The sequence below is a fragment of the Martes martes genome (genome assembly GCF_963455335.1).
Source record: "Martes martes genome assembly, chromosome: 8".
Taxonomy (NCBI): Eukaryota; Metazoa; Chordata; class Mammalia; order Carnivora; family Mustelidae; genus Martes; species Martes martes.
Genome location: NC_137895.1, coordinates 91,675,743 through 91,689,162, shown reverse-complemented (window position 1 = coordinate 91,689,162; position 13,420 = coordinate 91,675,743). Strand labels below are relative to the sequence as shown.

General features: G+C 48.9%; 1 protein-coding gene across 2 annotated transcripts; it reads right to left on the bottom strand.

The window, feature by feature from the left end:
• Positions 1-8,472: 8,472 nt before the first annotated feature.
• On the bottom strand, positions 8,473-12,672 carry SUOX (sulfite oxidase). 2 transcript variants are annotated; one of them, XM_080810863.1, is made up of 4 exons: positions 12,618-12,672; positions 11,078-11,134; positions 10,629-10,806; positions 8,473-10,390 (listed from the first exon to the last, which is right to left on the bottom strand). In XM_080810863.1, exons 2-4 carry the CDS (start codon positions 11,122-11,124, stop codon positions 8,981-8,983), a joined length of 1,635 nt encoding a protein of 544 aa, XP_080666989.1. In that variant the 5' UTR covers positions 11,125-11,134; positions 12,618-12,672; the 3' UTR covers positions 8,473-8,980. The 2 variants fall into 2 exon arrangements, with proteins under 2 accessions (XP_080666989.1, XP_080666990.1); XM_080810864.1 differs by lacking the exon at positions 12,618-12,672 and having other exon boundaries at positions 11,078-11,901.
• Between the last annotated feature and the right edge of the window lie 748 nt (positions 12,673-13,420).

Sequence of the window (13,420 nt, the reverse complement as noted above, 5' to 3'; positions counted from 1 at the left end):
AAGAGAAAATAGCTGTGATTAGAAGCCAGATCTGGGAAGGGAGGAGGTTTCTCTCTAACACTCTGGAATTAGCAAGTTTGCTCCAACCCTAGCCTAAAGAACAAAAACCTCCTACTTGGTCCTGATGAGAAAGACAGTGTACGCCGACTTACAAACTCCAACCTACAACTTCTGCAGGCTTCCCCAGCCTCTGGAATGGAAACACTGTCTTACTCCAGAGTGGTCCCAGTTGTGTTGTTTGGAGAGTAGACCCTCCTCCTGTAGGTGGAGCTGACGCTGTGGGAAAGGAGACAGGTTATAGCCCAGCCTTCTGGAGGCAAAGAAACCAGCCCCACAGAAGCTCTATACCTTAAGAATGGGATAGTAACAAGGGGAAGAAGCTGGTTTCTGTCTCAAGGGATTCTTTTTTGGGGTGTGTAGGGGACGGAGGGGGACAGGAAAGTAGAAGATGGAGAGCAGCACACCTCAGGTTCAGCGAGGAGTGCTCCACTGAAGGTCTAATAAACAAATTAAAACTTTAAGTGGCTTTTCCTCACTTTCTTGTCAATTACTTCGCTATGTTTATTTTTTTTTAAAGGGGGAAGACTGAATTTAAAATGCAAGTTAGTCTATTTAAGAGAAGCGAGCAGTGATTGGCAGTAGAGTATTAAACAAATCAAGAACTGAGAACAATTAAAAGTGATAATTTGTTCCAATGAATTATCTCCTTAGGAGCCTGTGGGAGGAGGAGAAAAAAAATCTCTTTGGTGGAAATTTACATACCTCCAAAATTGATTTCACCAGTCATCTAATAAAAAATAAATAGTCCAGGGGCAGATTTGGGGGCATAAGAGTGGGGCAAGAGAACAGCCTGAGCTGCCATCAGGATTCCTGGTCTCTTCGAAGATCTCTCTGAGGCAGATGGATGAAAATCTTTTGCTTGTAATACTATACTGTTAGAGGCAAGGGTGGAGGATTCTGGGGGATGCACAGGGGAAAAGTATCTATTACCCTCTCGCCCCTCTCCTCCAGGTCATTTGGGTGCTGAGAGACATCATACTCTTCTGAAAAGTCTCAAGAGAAAACCCAAAACATGGGGTTTCCTTCGCTTCACAAAGCAGCTGTGTCTTAGATCTTATTAGAGAGTCCCAGTCTCACCCCAGGAAGCCCGGGTGTGGAAGAAAAAATTATCTAAGTTTATTTTCAACTCTTCTTTTCTTCACATCCTCCCTGGGATGGACTGAGCTTTGGGATCAGACTGCTAGAGCAAGCCACAATAATAAGTAGTTCCTTGAAGTTTCCCTTAGGGGTAATGATTAGAAGAGTCCAAGTCCATGGTGGTTAGCAAACCCATACCCTCTGGAACTAGCCATAGAACTTGTGGTGGGCAGAGATACAAAGAATGAGGAAGGGCGGTCTGGTACTCATGGGGCCCCTTTCATTTCCAAATCATTAGCTCCATAATTGCCCTTTGGGATTTTTCGAAACTGTAAAGCTAAGATGCCACATGTGACTTCCCTTCCTTCCTCCCCGGGCTCCATGCAAGAATGAGCGAGATTTCCTCCATTTTCTCCTGGAGAAACTGAGGCTCTGAGAAGTTAAGTGACTTGTCTCTGGGCTCATGGCAAGATTGGAAGAAGAACACAGGTCTCCCACTGCTCTGAGCTGTGCTCTTCCCATTAAACCATCTTGCTTCCTTTCAAAAGTCATGGATCTTCTTGCTTTTCCCTGCTTCTAACATCAATTAAGGCATTTCTTCCTTTGGTGTAAACCTCGTGGGAGTGGGGTCTGTTACTTAAAAAGAAGAACAAGTTGAGCAGGCTCTAAGGGGAGAAATATGCTAATGTAATATAATGTGTGTGATGTGTGTGTGTGTGTGTGTGTGTGTGTGTGTGTGTCAGAGAGACAGAACACAAACGAACCAGGGGCTAGATAAGCACTAGGTAGGCAGAACAGTTGAAGCAGAGCATTCAGCAAGCACTGGCTCAGGAAGTGCATCTCATTCTTGGACACCTGCCCAAATGGTCCCAAAACAATTTCCAGAAGGGTCTGAAGGAGTTGTTTTCTGAGTTGGACTTTGTTCCTAGCAGTAAACTGAGCTCTTCTGCTTCTTAATTGCTCTTAACAGGTGCTCCATGACACATCTTGGGCAAAATCAGTGTTTGGCTGCCTCTAGCAGGTCCTCATGCCAAGTTGGTAACCCTGGAAGTGAGAGCGGACGGAGATTCTGCTGTTCCCAATCCTGGTATTCTGAGAGCCAGGAGCAAATCGGTAGACATACTTCACTGTTTGTTCAAGTCTCCAGGCAGCACGTCCCTCCCAACCTTCCCACTCCCCGCCCCTCGCCCCTCAAAGCACCTCCTCCCCTGCCTGGCCAGGCAGGCAGATCTTAGTGTCTCCTTAGAGGAACTGGGTCAAATTAGGCACTGCCAATTGGAGACATACCGCAGGGGGAGGAGGTATAAAAAGAGAGAAGTTAGTTACACAAGACAGGTTTGGCTCAAAGATCTTGGAAAGAAATTGGCTTTATAGCAACCTAGGCGTCATTCAGTGATGGAGGTAGGCACATATGTACTGTAAACTCAGTTCAGTGAGCTGAATACAAAGCAACTAGAAATAGCTAGTCTCCCAATTCAAAAGGAAGTGTCTCTGTGAGGAGGGAGGAAAGGTTGGTCATTGTAACCTCTGGAGACAAAGATTTTCTTCCCTGTTCTTTTGAATCCACTTGGCACTGTAACAAGAGTCCTCAAAAAAAAAAAAAAAAAAAAAGAGTCCTCTATGGCCCTGACTTTCTCCCATCAGCACAATATTGCGTCTGAACAGGAAAGGGCAGGAATGGACATTCCTTCTAGACAGACGATTTCCCACCACACTTCCTGACAAGCAACATGTCACTGAACAATCCAAGGTCTGACTTCTAAGGGCAGGTCACGCATCGGCTACCCCCGCCCCCAACTTCCTATCTCCACAAAAATATCCCTACCGCTTTCCCTATTAGGTGACAAAAATGTCAGAAAGTCAAGTTCTCTCTATGTAGTGGCTCTGAACGCCTGAAATAAGATGGACATCACAAGTATTTAGGGCTCTTCAAATCCTCTAAAGAATCCTGTTTGATCCAGTGACACTCCACAATTGGAATTTAAAATACACTCCATGTGGTCTAGTGGGTAGAAAGGTAGCGAGGAAGATATTGTTGGGAAAGAGAGTGGAAGTGGAGAGAGCAGCAAGGATCTGTGCCATCCTTTTGGTTATTGTTCCCAAATTACAGCAAGGAGAAGCAGACATCTTTTCTCTAGTCTCCCTTAGGACCTGGGACCTGAAGTGGAGTGCAGTGATTATAAACAAGACAGAACTTTTCCACCTGCCTGGGAGTCAGCAGTTCAGGTACCACAAGTAAGCCAAACCCACAGCATCATCCTCTCTTGTCTCTCTCTACCTTTGTGAACTGAATGAAATCAACATGAAAACGTACTGGAGTCTCTTGGCAGCCAGGGCTGTGTTTCAGAGCTCTGCATAATTGGGGAGGGGAAAGAGGTAAATGATTGAGGGAGGAAGTGGAATGAGGCATTGTCAGCAGCCTGACTGACAACATGCCCCTTTCCAGGAAACAGACCCTGACGTCCAGCAGTCTGCAGCTCTGAAATGATCTTTACCTAGTGCCCTCTGAAGGAAACCCACCAACCTTTTCTCAGCTTATGTGTCTGTCTTTACAGCAGAAAGATCTGAATCATTTTTTCACCAGGCTATAGACGGTGACCTTCTATCTACAATATAATACTGATGAAGACAGCTCGACTTCATTATCCAAGTGCTTGGGGAGCAGGGCTAAGGGGATGAATTCTCAGGTCATCCTAGGAATGGCCAGTCTCTAAAATAAGAAGGGGTAGGAGCTGGAAACACAACACCTGGACAGTGAGAAAATATCACCTCATTGTCTCCTTTTAGATCTCAGATGGATGCATCTTTTCTCTTGTCCTTTGTGCTTCCCTGTCCTCCCCATGTAGACTGTGGAAGAGAGAGAAGGCTAAGGTTTATGGGTGGGAGGAGAAACAATTCTACCCCTCCCATGTCTCATCTTAGGACTTAAGGAACTAAGGAAAGGGCCAAACTAAACAGTTTAAATCACTAGGTATGATGTACATGAGATAATACTCTCTGGGTTTTTCAGATATACCCTTGAGTATTTGAGCTCCGTATTTATAGAAAGGCCCCACAAAGTCACTGCTATTCAGTTGTATGTTTGGGCAGGGGTGAGGGAAGTAGGGCAGCAGAGTTCAATTTGAATTTTATAATAATTAGTTTTGAAGCCAAAGATGCCCCCAAACAAAGTTAGCTCTATCAAGTGAGGTTTGAAATTACATGGAATTCTCAATGAACTATTCTGACTGGGGTAGGGTAGCAAAAAGGTGCAAGAGACAGAAACCATCTCCTTTGGCGGCAGTCCCGACTGGAAGTCTCTAACGCATGCTGTTCGAAAGGGTTCACTGTTGTTTGGGCCAGAAAGATGTTTTTGGGCTCCTCCACTAACAGAGAATCTTGCCATGACAATCCAATTTAGTAAGCCTCTCTTCATGTGGAGGGCCCGGGGCAGGAATGTTGTAGGACCTGGGGAATCTTGGAGCTAGAATGGAGCTGAGAGATGATCTCCAATCTCTTGTTTGTTTGTTTTTTTTAAACGATTTTATTTTTACTTATTTGACACAGAGAGAGAGAGAGATCACAAGTAGGCAGAGAGGCAGGTGGGGAGTGGGGGAAGCAGGCTCCCTGTTGAGCAGAGAGCCCAATGCAGGTGGATCCCAGGACCCGGAGACCATGACCTGAGCCGAAGGCAGAGGCTTAACCTTCTGAGCCACCCAGGCACCCCATCCAATCTCTTGGTTTTTAACAAAAGAAGAAATTAAGCTGAGTCACCCATCTGGTTAATGACAGAATTAAGACAAATAGAACCCAGGTTACCAGGCTGGTAACCAGTCTTTTTCCATTACAGTACAAAGTTAAATCTTGCCACAGTGGGAAGGTTTGGGGTCACCATGCTTACCTTCTTTCTTGGGTGTTGAACAGTTTGGGGGTCTGCATCTTAGTGACTTAAACCCTTGAACTAGAAACACAGGTTTATGGATGGGAAGAGAAATAATCCTCTCCCTCCCATGTCTCTTTTTAGAGAATCTGAGCCTGAGGAAATTGCCAACCTAGATGCTCATTAGGTCTCTTTAAGGTAGAAACAGGACTCCTTGACCCAAGGATTACACCAGCATATGTACTCCAGCAGAATCTGTAAGGTTGATGCTATTCCCATTGGTGGGGTGGGAGGGGACAGGCCATTCATATCAGCACTGTCTTTTCTTAGATGCTTTCGTCAGATAAACCTTGAAACTGTCTCCCTATTCCCAATACAGAATCCACAATTCTTTTGAGAAGAGGAGGCAAATCAAACAGCTTAGAATTCAGTCTTCTTCTGGCAGGGTCAAGAGACCAACAAAAAGAGGGAGTCCCTCTGCTTATAGCATTGTCTATACCCACAGGGCTCCACATTCTTATTTGTTCCACTAAAGTAAAAGGAGCCTAGAAATACTGGCCCAACAGTAACTTATCTTAATTTTTTCCTTTGTTATTTTGTGTGTATGTTGAGGGAAGAAAGATGGCCAGTTTGGGAGAAAATAATTCCTTTGTGGATGTTAGTAGGAGGTAAAAGGTGGGATAATGTTCCTCCCACGCTGGGAAGTACAAGTTGCAGATTTAAACTAAGAGAAAATAAAGAAGGAATGTTCAGTTGCATTTTCACTGGAAAAAAAGTCAGGACTTCTTTCTGAGCCAAGTCCCAAAATGTGCTCTACCCTTAACCTACTAAGAGGAAGGGGATTTCCCAGAAGCTACAATTGAACTAACTAACTGCACTTGGTGGGCAAGGAAGGCATCATTGTACTTGAGACATCAGCATCTGTTGACTAGGGCAAGACATAATTCTCAACCTGCCAAACTGAGGGCAGCTCCCACCACCCTGGGACCCACCCCCAGAAACTCTGGTGAGACCTATCCTGTTTCCGAATGGCAACACTACTTTCTTCTTTCAAGACTTTATTTTTATCTCATGAGCCACTCTTCTGACTATTCTCATGACCCAGGGAGTTGTCCAGATTCTCCGGCTTTAGGTGGTTGTAAGGAAGGCTGAAGTCCCTCAACACGACAAAGCAAGATTCACTGACCTACTGACAGACCCATGAGGAGATGTGGGATTCCCAGTTAGGCATTCTCACATACTCCTACCAAATAAGAAGCTACATTTTCAAAGATTGTTTGATTTGTCCTTGTCCTGATTTTATCCTCAGAATCTGAGTTATCTTAAGTGGAAATATTGTAGGTAGTCAGACACCTGTTTTTTTAATGCTTCCTAAGAATATAAACATGTACCTTCACACAGGTAAAGTGCATAAGTAGCAGTAAGGGAAAAACAATAGGCCTCAACAGTCTTCTGCTTGGCCATGATGATGGAAGGCCTAGAGCTGACATGTGAGCAAGCCAGGAACTTTTGCAGCTCACGATTGACGCTTTGAGGGCTCAGGAGGGGTAGACTAGGACACAGGTGGAGCTATGAAACATGTCTGTGGGGGATCTGTGAGAGCCACAATAGTAGACAGTTTTGCTTATGGGAGGAGGGACTGAAGCGAAAGAAGGTGTGCAAAACTTGACACATTTCAGTTAATAATGCATCAGATCTTCCTGGAAGCAGAGTTAGTAAATTCTTACCTTGGAGAGAGAAATGGGGTACCTTACTTCCTGAACATCTCATATCTAAAGGTCTGTGTTCCATTAAACTCCCAACTGTCTCCAGACAGGACCAATTACAAATTAAAAAAAATATATTTTTTAAAGCATAGACATCAAACAGAAATTTCCAAAGTTGAGAATCTACAACTCTAGCAGACAAGGGTTAAGAAAATAATTGGGGATGGGGCTGTGTGAGGAGGTACACGGAGGCCTCTTTTAGCTTATAACCACTTCCCAAGTCTGTGTCTCCCTAGAGTTGTCAGTCCCAGGGCTTCCTCTGTTACAGTTCTTTCTTAGGACTCATATGCAGTGAATCTCTCCCTTCCCAGGAAGGAACCTGCTTCTCAGGTTCCATAGACTTTTCACCCTACATGGTACCCTCGACAGCACTTTCCACTTGAAGTTTCCTCTCTACCACGTTTCCATTGCCTCCCAGATCTCCTCACCTAGGCCTATGTCCTTCTCTCTAACCTTCTCGACAAAACCCCGAGTCCCTCGCATTTTTGCCCAGGTACCCCTCTGCTTCTCCTTTCTCCACTCTTTCTCTGTTCTACCCCAGCCGTACCCCACCGAGGAGCCTAGCGCACCCAGCTCCTGGCTGTCTTCCGTCCTCTGCTTTGGCCCGTCTCCCGCCTTTTTAGGACCCCTTGACTCTCCAGTTACCTTCCCCTAAACCTTAAGCCTTGCGCCAACCTCCCCCAGCACCCGGGCCAGCTTCCTCCCCTTGAGCCACAGCCCAGGAAGCTATACCCTCTTCTCGCCAGCCCCCCGCCCGGGTCTCCCCTCACTTCACGCCCAAGCCCCTCAGGCCCCGCCCCCGGCGACAGAGACCCCGCCCCCAGCGCTTCGCCCAAGCCCCGCCCCTTACTCACCTGAGGCAGCTCCGCGCGCGCGCAGGCTAGGGGGGTGTGGGAGAGGGGACGGTATTGGGGAAGAGGGGGGCGGGGCCGCAGGGGTCCCCCACTCTGGCCCGGGCGGCCCAGTGCGGGGGGGAGTGGGGTCACTAAGGCGGCGGCAACCGGGCCGGACCCGGGACCCGGGCGCTCAGCGGCGGCGGCGGCTCCATCTCCATCAGCGGCTTCACCTGAGAAGGGACCGGCCCCCCCCATCAACCCCCCCCATCACAGCCGTCCCCCCTCCCCCGAACAACTTCCGGTCCCACTACTAGGCGACAGGCGGCGTGGCCGAACACCGAGCGTCCCTAAGCCGGGGAGACTGCCGGGGAAAAGGGAGAAGAGCTAGGGGAGAGTAGCCGAGCACCGAAAGATTCAAGTCGGAGAGGCGCGGTCATGCCCCTTCATCTGCATCTGATTTGCCAACTGGTCGCACATTGGACACCACCCTCGTGCCCTGGCATATCTGCCCCTAGTGCCAAATTTTGCCCTACCCCTACTACTAAGAGAATACTGTTTTTAACCTCAGCATTCTTTGCCTTTCCTTCCAAGTGTAGGAATGGGGAGGGGCGGGGAGGAGCTTAATAATGTCAATTTTTAAAAACTCTCTTGGAGGTATTCTGAGGTCAGTCACCTAAGCAACGCTACAGATGCCGGCTGACCCGCAGAGAAGGAAGTCCCACTTCTTGACGTCCCTGCACCAGCTTCCCTTCTCTCCTCCCCCACCCCACCTTGTTTTGGATTATCTCACTACACATCCCAGTACCAGCGCACCTCCCTCCTGCAACATGCTGACGCTCCAGCCTCAATAAGTCCCAAGTGATAATCATTTCTTCAGTTGTAGACTTAAAATACTTTATTGATGTATTTAGAAAAGTGGAACTATAAAGGGATAGGATTTCACCAGGATTGCCTCCCTGGCAACCCAGAAAGTGGAAAGTATAAAGTATAAAGTATAAAGTTGCATATACACTTTTCTTACATGTATCCACATTCTCTGACAACTCTCAAGAGCAGGAGTAGAATAAAGTGGTGGTATACATTAGCAATGGAGGTCGGGTAGGAAGAGTGCTTGTTTACAGAATTTCCCCCCTTCTAGCCCCAACAGCTCTCAACAAGGGGCACAATAGGAGTTATGTAACATAGTGTCAAAGGAGAGCTGGTGCCTGCTTGGAAATGTGCAATGCATGTATCTATGTGTGGTTTAGGAAGGCATAGTACAAGGTTGTGATCCAAGAAGTGATGATGAAAGGAAAGGTTTTTCTGTGGTAACGAGGGAAAAGGATGGTTATGGAGGGGGTTGAGAAAATGATTCTGGGAGTAGGTAATTTCATTTCACCTTTTCATGGGGTGACACGAACGTGGACACGGTGCCAGGCATTGCTGAGCACACCTCGCAGGTTCCAGATTGGGGCCACCGTGTCTGGTTGCACATTGTAGCTATCATCTACAGCCTTACAAACAATGTTCAATTCCTTTTTCCCAGCTGGCACAGACGCTTGCAGCTGCCATAACCTCCAGGCCCAGGCCTTCCGGGGACGCTGTTCCTCTCCATCCAGCTCAGCCACTTGCCAGGTTAGGCCCCCATCCAGAGACACATCCACCCTGACTATAGCCCTCCCACCACCACTCCATGCATAGCCCTTGATAGTCACCTCCCCTGATTGTACGGTCTCCCCATCCTTGGGCTCTGTGATGGCTGACTGGACAGGAAGTTCCTGGATAGATGGAGCTGAGTCAAAATCTACTGTGTCCCAGTCCACAGACGGAGAGAAGCCTTTGTAATCCCGCCGCTGCCAGTGACTGTAACTTTCCTCTGGTTCCACGCTCACTTTGCCCAGCCATTTGACATGGCGGGCACCCACCACACCAGGAACCACCACCCGCACAGGGAAGCCATGGTCACGAGGCAGAGGCTGCCCATTCATCTCATATGCCAGCAGGACGTCAGCTTCAGGGTCCATGGCCCGAGCCAGAGGGATGGATGCTCCGTATGCAGTCCCTGTGGGGTCTGAGTCCAGTCCCTCAAAGCAGACGTGGGCCTCAGTTTCACGGAGTTGGTGACCAGCCTTGGCTAACACATCACAGAGGCGTGCCCCAGCCCAGCGTGCAGTGCTAATCGCCCCTGCATTCCACTCCAGACCTTTTACTTCTTTGAACTGAGTCATCTCAGAGCGTCGGTTGCCAGCGCACTGAAGAGTGACCGTGACCTCGTGCTTGGGGAACTGGTACAAGTCATCCAGGGATAGGGACAGCGAATGACACCCAGGTGGCCCTACTACATGCAGGCGATAGGTTTCTGGTTTCAGGTTAGGTACAGGCAGATGGTTCCGGGTGAAGAAGATAGGGTTAGGTGTGATATAGTTTTCTGTCAGCAGTTCAGGGGGGGGCTCTGCATTAAAGGGGCGTTGGCTATTGACCTTCAGGGCTGGGTGACGTACAGGATCATCAGCGTAAGGGTCAGAGGTCTTCAAGGTGGAGGGTGCTTTGTCTTCAGGGCTCAGCTCCCCAACTTTGTACTGAGCCAGTATCTCACGCACGTGGGCCTGGTCATGAACAGCATAGAGGGCCCAGAAAGGCTCTAAAGGACCACCTGCTGCTAGCATCAGCTTTGATGGCCCCCCTGGGTGTAGATCCACAAATTCTGTAACATCAAACACCTCACAGCCCAGAGTTACCCAGATCCTAGTCTCAAGGCTGCTGTGAGATTTCACTTCCTCTCTGGTGTATATGCGTGGTGACTTCTCAGCAGCCTGCAGGCAGGGCAGGGGTAAGGCACAAAGAAACATAAATAGTAAGAAGGAATCACTCTAGCTCACCCTGACCCAACCCATAAAGTCATGGCCACTGTGAAACAGAGGTAGTAGACTCCATCTTTAGTCTTCAGGAAGACAGTATCACCATGGGCTCTGTGTTAATAGACTGGGTTGTCTGGGGAGCTTACTAGGGCCCCTCTGTTTTGACAGTGAAGTCCCTTCCTTCTCCACTTACCCTGCACCGGTGGTCATGATAGGCCAACACTGCACCGAGGCCTAGCAGAGTCCCCATGACTCTCCATCCCCTAGTGCTGGAGTTAGCACCAGAGAAGGCAAGGCTGGGGCACTGGGGCTGAAGCGAATCATTTGTAGAGCAGGCCCGAATGCAGAACCTTGAGGGGACTGATTGGAGCCTGGAAGAGAGAGAGGTCTTCTTAGTAGCACAGTTCGGATCATATGGGAGAGAAAGTGAAAACCTGGGGTTTACCAGGTCGGCCACTGGTTCCTTCAGTTGGGACTATTGTTCGTCTATGGATGGGTGGGGCAAATGCGTGAGTTATGGCTTTCCCTTCCCTCCCTGGTAGTCACCACCTCAACTATCTTATCTGGTAGGTTAAACATCATAAAGATACTGGGAGTGAGAGATAAGGGCCAGGAGACGAGTTCTAGGATCGGTTGGCCTACCTGCTGGCCTGTCGGAGACAAGGGATCACAGCCCTGTGCAGCAGCATTGTGGCAGACCTGTGGGAAAAAGATTCCAGGATCAAGAAGGGGATGATATTAGGGCAACTTGAGGAAATGGGTGGAAGGAAGACACTGGGAAGGTAAGCAAGGAACTCCCTGGGCAAATAAGGATACTTTATCATGGTAATGAGGCCAAAGAATGGAAGTGTGTGTGTGTGTGTGTGTGTGTGTGTGTCCAAATTGGTCCTTAGAGAAAACCTAAAGGACTTCAGAGAGACTGTGGAGACAGGCTAGAAGGGAATGGGGCCAGAGAGAGGGGGGCTGGTCTTCTAGAATCACCTATCTCCCATCCTCCATTCTCTACTTTGTCCACTACAGAGAACAGTGATCTGGACCAAGGGCCTAAAGGACAGAAGCCAAAATATCTACAGTCCAGTTTGCTGGTTTATTATTTCCAAAGTCAGCAGAGGACAACTGAGGGGCAGATTAACTTAGATAGGGACAAAAAGGTGAAAAAGGTAGTGGTAGCCTAATGAGATGAACGAGCTCAGATTCTGGAGTGGAACTGTTTTGGGTTTGTGAAACCAGACCTGCTGTTAACCAGCCCCATTGCCTGGGCAAGATACCAAGCCTCTCAAAACTGTTGTCTTTGTCTATGGAACGAGATGTACCTAGCAGAGTAGCTGTGAGGAGCAAACAGGTAATAACGTTGTCTTTGAAGACCTTTCAGTCCCCTCCTTTCCTCTACCAACCCTAGGGAAAAAGAAGATAGAATCCAGCTGGGAACTGGACCCCAGCCCAGGGTCCCCACCCTTGCCCTGTCTAGGTCATGCCTGTGAACTCAGCAAACTGGGAAGTTAAGGGCCAGGGTGCCAGGGGATGGGCTAGAGAAGTAATTTTTCCACTCTGCCCTGTAGCAGTTCCTTCCTCAGAGCACTGAATAGATCGCAGACTCCAGGAATGCCAAAATAGGGAAGAGTGAGAGAAGTCCCAATTGCTGGTGAAATGCTGAAGAAGGGGGCAGACAGGGAAACTGCAAGGGTGACAGGAGCAAGAACAGAGTCTGCATTTTACCCCTGGGCCATGGGATCCTCCCTTTCCCTCCCACCTGCCCTCGATGCCAGCAGCCCACTTAGAATAATCAGGCTGGAGTGGTCCAAGTAGGGCTGTCTTAGAGGTGAACTCGGTCAGCTCAGTGTCCCAGGTTTGGGAGAAGCAACCTTCTGCTCTAAAACAGATGCCACACCCTTGTCCGGGTGGTGGCCCCTCACTCCCCAGGGGCACTTTAGGTAGGAAGATACTTCCAGCTCCAAAGCACAAGCACCCAGTTCCATGCCACTGCCCAGCTGCTGGCACAAGTGTCTCGTAGCAACAACCGCGCCCTTAGGAGCAGCTGGGCAGCGGGAGCGGAGGCGGTATAGGCAGTTTTTGTTCAAACCCACGGGTCTCGGAGCATTCCCGGGTCCCAGGACCCTGGCCATCGCCCGCGTTACCAGGCCTTCCTCCACCTCCTCCCTGTCCCAGCTCCCAACCACCTTACCGGGTTCGGCGTCGTCTCGGTCCGTTTGGCGGCTTCTTTACCCGCCTGGCTCCAGACGACTGGGGGCAAAGGGGCGGGGCCAGCACCATGACGTTGGCCGGGAGTGAAGGACCACTTTCGCCTCTCAGCTCGTCCCCTAACCATTGGCTGGCCGCAGGCCGCCTCCCAGCTGCTGTGCCCGCCTCCTGGAGGCTGAGGCAGGCGGGGCGCCACGAAGGCTCCCGGCTAAGACTAGCTGTTTTCTGTTTTCCATCCCCGCTAGACACGGAATGGGACCCTCGCTGTTGTCTGGAACCGGACAATGGAAGGTGTCGAGGATTCCAAAGGCTGGGCTGAAGGTGGGAGGTTTTGAGATGCCCCCGCCCTGCCCCTACAGCTGAGACACAAGGTGCGTTTACTTAAGAGGCCTTGAAATCCAGCCGCCTTTCTCCCGGCTGTGAGCTCCGCCTCTACCCTGTTTTTGACAAACCTCTGTGTTGCAACTACAACAGCCTTGTTTATCTTTTAGTGAAAACAAGGTCAAGCAGTCAATTCTCTTATATCCAACAATAAAAGCAGAAATGAAGCCTAAACAGTGGTTCAAAGACTTTGACATCCCTTGGACTTGTTGATTTTCGTCCCCAATTATGGAACCAACAATATAAATAGCCATTTTTTCCTTAGTTAACTCAATTAAAAAATCATTGGTCATAACGAGAGCAATAACATTTTAACACTCCGAAGTAGGAGGATTATAATCGCTCATAATCTCAGAGTAGAGAGCACTAAGAAGACGTTTGCAATTACCCTTTATCGTTTGGTGC